The sequence below is a fragment of the Ochlerotatus camptorhynchus genome, unplaced genomic scaffold (genome assembly GCF_037179485.1).
Source record: "Ochlerotatus camptorhynchus isolate MF236.1 unplaced genomic scaffold, CSIRO-AGI_Acam_v1.1 ptg000291l, whole genome shotgun sequence".
In the NCBI taxonomy this organism is placed as follows: Eukaryota; Metazoa; Arthropoda; class Insecta; order Diptera; family Culicidae; genus Ochlerotatus; species Ochlerotatus camptorhynchus.
This window is the reverse complement of record NW_027040780.1, coordinates 2,591,111-2,598,667: the sequence shown is the minus strand read 5'-3', so window position 1 is coordinate 2,598,667 and position 7,557 is coordinate 2,591,111. Positions and strand designations below refer to the sequence as shown.

Here is a 7,557-nt window from a genome sequence, read left to right as displayed (position 1 = left end):
CCCAACGCACCGGAACTAAAGCCCATCGAAAAATACTGGGCTTTTATGAAGCAAGCAGTACGGAAGCATCGCTAGGAGGTCAAATCTTAGGAAGAATAGGAAGACATGAAGAAAAAGTGGGTTTCCGTACAGAAGAAGCTGCAGCCAGATGTTTGCCAGATTGTCCAATTTATTGGTCAAGTCAAGTGAAATATCTTGGATTAGCACCTGACAAAAAATTCACTTTTAAATATTACATCAAATATGTAAAAAGTATGTATCCTTTTATTAATAACTGTTTTAAAATTGGATTATAATGATTTGCAAATCTGATCTTGATGGGGCAAAACGAGCTCCATCAATATATAAAGAATAAAATGTCTTAAATTCATTCCACACGCAGCAATATAATGAAAAGGAATCAAATTTATCATCGATTTCCGCTAAGAAAGAGACTCATTTTCCGTTTCAACTTGCCGCAACTCATTCCAATGGATCGTCAGCTGCGCGTTAAAGCCAACGTTGAGGTGCGAGGTGAGTTAAAGCCAACCCGCGTCATTAGATCCGAGATGTGGCCAGAAGGTACAACGCCATCTTTCAAACGGTGCGGCGGAACATCCGTGCCAGGGAAGGATACAAGTCGTACAAAGCCAGTAAACATCCGAACCGGCACATGAAGCAGAATTCCGTGGCCGAAAAGCATGCAAGGCTCTTTTACGACCGTGTTTTGACGAAACACAAGGGCTGCACTTTGATCGATGACAAAACATATGTTAATGTTCTATGGACACAACCCTTAACCGTTTTTTTAGTTTTTATGCGCCACATATTTGCACATTCGCCATAGATCATGAAGTCAAAATGTTGCTGTGCTTGTAGGTAAAATGATTTGAATATCATTCAACTGCCTGCATGGCCACAGAGCTTCTTGTTCATCCAGCCAATTTCGATTGGTCCTTTCAATCGAACCACTTGCCGAATGCCAACGATGTCAAGAGCACCAGAAGCTCATGAATGTTGTTCAGAAATAGTGCGATCCCAACCAAAGCCACAACACACGCAGATCGCATTAGCCATTTCCTGAAACGTGTCCCGATCGAATGTGCTCAGATCTATCCAACCGCAACTTGATCGCATCTGCATTCTGCGCTGTTACAAAGGTATCGCAAAATAAACACCTTTTTTTTCAAGTGGCAAATAGAATTCGAAACCTTGGCAATAACAGCAACAGCAACAGCACGTTTGAAGGAAATCCCCATTCGTTGGTCGTGCGAAATGATTCCGATTTAAGCGGCACTTCTCAGAAAACGGCATCAACAACGGGGCAATAAATCTGCAACTTCGCAATGATTCATGTTTTTTGGAGGGTTTCAGTTGGCTGAGCACCGACTAAGGTTCTTTCGCAATACGCTTTTCGAGAGGATGCTTTGTTCGAGAGATGGTGGGAGGATCGTCTGTCAAGATGTTGACGAGGAAGCATGGTGTGATTTCTCCCATGACAATTAAACGTTTGCTGTTTAGGTATTTGAACTTTGTTTTCCTTCCACATTAATTAGATACCGAGATCGGATTTCACCTGTCAAAGCTGAAACCTGTTGAGAGAACTGAACTCAAATTCTTCGGCTGTCAAACGGTTGACAGTTGACCTTCACTCGAACACATTGTAGCGTCAACCAGCATGTGCGAGGGCGGTTGTCCATAACACATGCTTTTACAAATCCGAACAATGTTCCTCTTAATCTCCGGTAAGTAGCTTAATCTCCACGCGGCAAAGTCTAGACCACTGCACGCGATCGTGCCGGGTGCCTTCGGTTAGTGTGCGGCACCTTATGTAGTAGCAGCAACATCGATCATACAACCACCGGTACGGTACGGTGGTGCACGCAATCCGCCCACGACGGACAACCATACCATAGACTGTGGGTAGATGCAATGGTATTTTTTCATGATTGGATGTGAGTTTAGTGGTCTGGAATTGTCTGTGAGCTTTCGGCAAACCAATGCTTGGGTGTTATCACTTGGCCGCACATTTGATCGATAGGCGATCCACGATGCGTAAGAAGCACCAGGGAACACACCCCATGTTCTCCTTATGGCTGTACTGTTTTTGCGAATGTTCAATCAATTGAACTCGCTGTTTTTTTTTTTTTGATCGGTTTCCTCGATTGTTTCACTATACTTATGAAGGGATACGTTATAAATAGTTTGGTAATCGAGGAGAAAGTGGTCAGTCCGTTGATTGCCCGCGAAAGGCGTAGAAGGTTTCAACGGTTGAATTCAGTATGGTCCAGGTGAGTTTAGGAGTGGTTGCGAAAAGTGACGATCAGAACGTGATAGTGATTCTATATTCTAATTGCAGTGGTTCAAACCAGTGCTATTGCTGGCAGCTCTGCTGGTGACCGCTGAAAGTGCATCGAGAAGAAACAAGTACGAAGTCAGTGTCAAACATGGTCCCTTCGAGATCCACCAGAGGCACGTGAATGCGAAGCCATTCAAGGAGCCCAGTCGGGATAAGACGGGGTCAATCGGTCAGAATAATCCACAGATTGGGTACCGGAAGGAAGTGTCTCGATCGGAAGAGATCTATGAACCACGGAAAAAAGGTCGCAAACGTGATGAAAAGTGGGAACCGAAGATGAGAAGTGGAACTCAACGTCATGGATCTAGTAGTAATCGAGGTATGAAGAATTCGAAGTTGAGTGGTTCCTGGAGTTACACGACGACTTTTGAACCATCGACGGAGCCTAGTACGACTAACGCTCCAATGTATTCCCAATTTGGGCAACGGCAGCCTGGAGTAGCGAGAAAAACGACAACGACTCAGTTACCTCATCAGGAGGAAAATTGGATATCTAGTACGCCCATCTATCAGAATTATGAGAAGACCGAACGGTTCATTGATCCCAACCTTTCGCATCATGAATATGTGCCAGACTTTAGAAAAATGCCTCTTAAACCCATCACCTTTTACAAAACACAGAGTGAAAGCTACGGGAAAATTCGAAATCATGAACCAATCCAGAGCTCTGAGGAGAATGATTTCCAACGGACGACGGTGGCTCCTCAGACTGAGCAAAATTTGATCGTCGTTAATCCAGTCACTCCCAGTGTCCTTTTCCGTAATCCTCAGCTGCGAGTTCCATTTAACAGTGACAAAATCGGTCCCACTCAATTTATTCCACCTCCGAAAGAAACAACCTCTACAACGGCAGCTCCCACAACCACCACTACGACCACCACCACAGTTGCACCAACCACTACTACTGCTCCAAGCCGCCCGCAAGAAGTTTCCATCAACGAAATTGATGACAGTAACACCATCTACCTGTTGGTCAAATACGAGAAACCTCACAACGGTAAACAAGCAAAAGCCAACGTCCTAGAGATTCTCGGAAAACATAGCCAAGTCGTTCAGAACATAGGACGTAGCCAACTGAGGAAAGACTTCAATCAATATCCAAACATGGAAGAAACAGTTCGGGAAAGCTTGAAAAACGTCAATCTGAATAGCGTGGAGGTGACAACTGCCGGCTATTCCGTTAGCGAGAATTTGGGAAGTGACGAAAACAATCAAATTTCAACCCCCTTGGCCCTCGTGGGACCTCCCATGCGAGGAGATCAAACGAATCAAGCGAACCAGAATAGACTGCCTTCAGGTTTTCCAATCCAGCAGAATCTCCTTGCTCAAAACTATTTGCAACAACAGCAGAATAGCAACGGTCTTCAGCATAACTTCCAGTTCACTACCACCCAACCTAACCGGCAGGTTACTCAAGATATCCAAAGACCCGTTCAAATCCAAAACCCACAAGCCTTCCAGACCGGATTCATTGTTCCCACGACATTCTGGGGTCTCCAGATGAATCAGGTACAGCAGCAGCAGCCACAGCTAGGCTACATTCAGCACAATGCGTTCCGCATTCAGCATATGCCAGGGCAACAACAGTTCGGTCAGATGCAAAACAACAACAACCAACAAACAGTTCCCAATAGCCAACAGGCGTCTCAAATCAAGCTGGAAGATCAAGGTGACCCAAGGATCCAACTTGATCGTAGCTCGAAAACTCCCGTCGAGGAACCTAGCGGAAATTCACTGCAGCAGAACTCCCAATCGGAGGAATACAGTGAACCTACCCTACGTGATAGCTACGGAAAGTACGTGAGTGAAGACTATCAGGATTACGACGAAGCCAAAGGGGCACGACGGCCTGATACGCAGAATACGGAAGCGATTGTATCCTCAATGGAAGCCATCAACGAAACTACAGATCCTCTGGAGTTGACGCGAATTTTGGTAAGCCGCAATGGAGGACTCACTGTTGAGCAGTTCAATAGACTGTTCAAGGATTATCTGGACAAAGAGCTGACGGAGAGTGATTTGGATAGTTACGAGCATGTTTTAGAGGCTGCTGGTGGTTCGGGCAGGTCTAGTTCTGGAACGCAGGATGGGCAATCGATCATGGCGATGGCAGAAAGTGGCGAATCCTTTGAGCAGAACCAACAACAACAGCATGATAACTTCGGACGCGATGTTTCCGGTTCATCAGAAGCAGATGACGAAATCCGAGTGCAGATTAATAAAATTGGAGGTCGACAGGAGCCGATCGTGAAGATAGGATACGGGAGTTCCAAGTCCCATCAGGGAGTGTACAAATCACCAAAGTTCTTCGAAAAGCTAAGAGAGAGCAGTCGAGAGGAGGATCAGACGGAGCAATGGGAAGCACCGGAACCACCGCAGCAGTCTGGACCTAGGGGATTTGAGGATAATCCTGTGTTTGGATTTTCGGCTCTCAAAGGAGGATCCAGGCAGCAGCAGCAGCAGCAGGAGAACAACCAGAAGTTCGAAGAATCGCAGAAGCAGCAAGAGCAGCAGGAGAATAGCGTAAGAGAAGAACCTACCAACAGTGGCCATCAAGGAGGACTAAGTTATATTAAGTTCGAAAAATTTAATTGAATCAGACTGAAAGCTAACCGAAAGCAAACCTATTGTTGAACTAGTGCTAGTTGCAGTTGTTACTTGTCAATAAATCGAATGTTTCAACGAAAACGAAAACAAATAAAAAACGATGAATCAATGCCCTTTTGGTTTCTTTCACGTCTACGCCCATGTTAAGGAATACCAATGAGGAAGCCATGAGCTCACACATCTTGTTTAATGCATATTCAAAACGTGTACGGTTCGATACGCATGCTCTACTTCGTGTTCGATTGGCTCAGTGAAGCGATTTGTATGATACCGGTAGGGGCTTCTGCTTGCATACGAAAGTAACAGCACAACACTATGAGATAATGCTGCTTAACTCAATCAGATGTTTATTTGGATATTTATGCAATATTTATGAACTGGTTTAAAAATATATATTGGATTACCTTCGGCATTAGTTGATTTTCTTCAGCTTGTTGTAACTGTGAGCTACTCCATTGGTTTGCTCGCGACGGTCACCTTTCTTCTCGACCTGTTTGACATCTGCCTCGATTCCTCGTTTGGCATCGCCTTCGTAGTGTACAACCCGTTTCTTGCCGTCAGGTTGGTTCAAAGAGTAGACACCTTTTACGTGATCACCAACGCGCTTCTCCCACTGATCTTTATGATCTCCGGTTTTGGGGTCATAAACTCCGTATGCGAATTCGTAATTGGGAAGGACAACTGCTTCCTGATTTCCTCTTTGGCGTCCCTGTTGTCTACCTTCATTGCGGTTCTGTTGTTGATTTCCTGGTCGTTCTGCTTGACCTTGATTTTGACGTTCATTTTGACGTCCACCTTGATTACCTTCTTGTTGGCCATTTTGACGAGCACCTTGTCGTTCTTGTTGGCGTCCTACTTGCTGGACTTTTGCATTAGCTGCTTGTCGTTCCCCCTGACGACTTTCTTGACCATTCTTCTGATTATCTCCTTGTCGGCTTTCCTGACGGCCACCCTGTTTACCTAATCTTTCTGATAGAATCTCCTGACGCCCTTCCTGCTGACCTTTTTGCTGTTGTTCTTCACGGCCTGCTTCCTGACGGCCACCTTGTCTTCCTTCCTGACGAGCACCCTGTTGTCCCTGCTGACGACTTCCTTGGCGTCCATCCTGACGATCGTCTCGGGTACCTCCTTGCCGCCTCTCGTCACGAGTTTCCTGTTGACGATTCTCCTGACGACCTCCCTGTTTGCCGTTCTGACGACCTTCCTGACGACCTTCCTGACGACCATTCTGTCGTCCTTCCTGACGACCATTCTGTCGTCCTTCCTGTCGTCCTTCCTGTCGTCCTTCCTGTCGTCCTTCCTGTCGTCCTTCCTGTCGTCCTTCCTGTCGTCCTTCCTGTCGTCCTTCCTGTCGTCCTTCCTGTCGTCCTTCCTGTCGTCCTTGCTGTCGTCCTTCCTGTTGTCCTTCCTGTCGTCCTTCCTGTCGTCCTTCCTGTCTTCCTTCTTGACGACCTTTCTGTCGTCCTTCCTGTCGTCCTTGCTGTCGTCCTTCCTGCCGACCTTCCTGCCGACGTTCCTGCTGACCTTCCTGTCTTCTCTCCTGGCGCTCCTGCTGACGACCTCCGGTTCGCTGACCTCGTCTCGTGTTCCACACAGTCCAACCACCTTCACGCTGCTGTTCTACATCTTGTTCATTTTCCCCTCCATCCTCCTGTTCAGCATCTCGTTCACCCTCACCGTCAACCTGTTCATCGTTTCCTTCTTCCTGCATTTCATTCTCATCACCTTCTCCCTCATCCCGATCACCACGTTCTCCCGATTCCTGACGGTCTCGCTGCTGACCCTCCCCCATGTCACTACTTTGCTCTCCATCCCCTTCTTCTTGCCCTTCATTTTCAGCCACACCTTCCTCTCGATTGTCATCCTCCTCACGCTGCTCATTCCAAGCGGCTTGCAGTTCCCTTTGGCGCTCAGCTCTCCAGGCATCCCAATCGCGAAGCTGTTCCTGTCGGCGACGGTCCACTTCATCAACTGCTGCTTGACCACGACCCATCAGTTCACTGCTCCGATGGCCTTGATAGGCCAACGAGCTGGCAACCACCGCCAGCACCACGAACAATGTTGCAATCTGTTATCAATTAGAAACCCAATTATTTTCCAATCAGAGTCAGTTTCATGAACCTTCACTACCTTTAGCATGTTGCTGCTGTTTTGCACTATTGATTGATCACCACCTCAGGAGCTCCAACGGACGTTTGATAGAATTCTGGCAGCATAGCAATGCTTTTATATCATAGTACAAAACAATTGAACATCACCAACTTTGCACGGAGCTTGCTCCGAGGGTTTACTACCAACCAAACACTGAAGAAGGTGAACCTTGCCGTGATGGAACTTTCCGGTCAGTAGGTGTTAACACTGTTTGATGAAATTCGCTTGTTAATCCGTATCATTGGATGTACTGCAAATTGTGTTTTTCAAACTCTTACCTGACGAGCAAGAGAAACTAATGCTAACCTGGTTTTGGATCGAAGCCGCAGATGGTTTTTGTTCTTGTGAGGAGTCTGTGATTGACATCTTACATAATCATTCCTATTGCGTGTCTAAATTGAGTTTTTTTTTTTATGTAACAAATGACAACAAATATCGTAAGAATAAATAATAATTTGAAA

The 7,557-nt window shown here is 46.2% G+C and overlaps 2 protein-coding genes across 2 annotated transcripts; one reads left to right on the top strand and one right to left on the bottom strand.

Moving 5' to 3' along the window:
- The first annotated feature begins 2,261 nt into the window (after nt 1–2,261).
- LOC135706824 (uncharacterized protein DDB_G0290685-like) lies at nt 2,262–4,933 on the top strand. The gene is made up of 2 exons (XM_065228494.1): nt 2,262–2,270; nt 2,339–4,933. The coding sequence occupies exons 1-2, from the start codon at nt 2,262–2,264 to the stop codon at nt 4,931–4,933; spliced, it is 2,604 nt and encodes an 867-aa protein (XP_065084566.1).
- A 424-nt stretch (nt 4,934–5,357) lies between these two features.
- LOC135706823 (protein argonaute-2-like) lies at nt 5,358–6,938 on the bottom strand. The gene has a single exon (XM_065228493.1). The coding sequence runs from the start codon at nt 6,936–6,938 to the stop codon at nt 5,358–5,360; it is 1,581 nt and encodes a 526-aa protein (XP_065084565.1).
- Between the last annotated feature and the right edge of the window lie 619 nt (nt 6,939–7,557).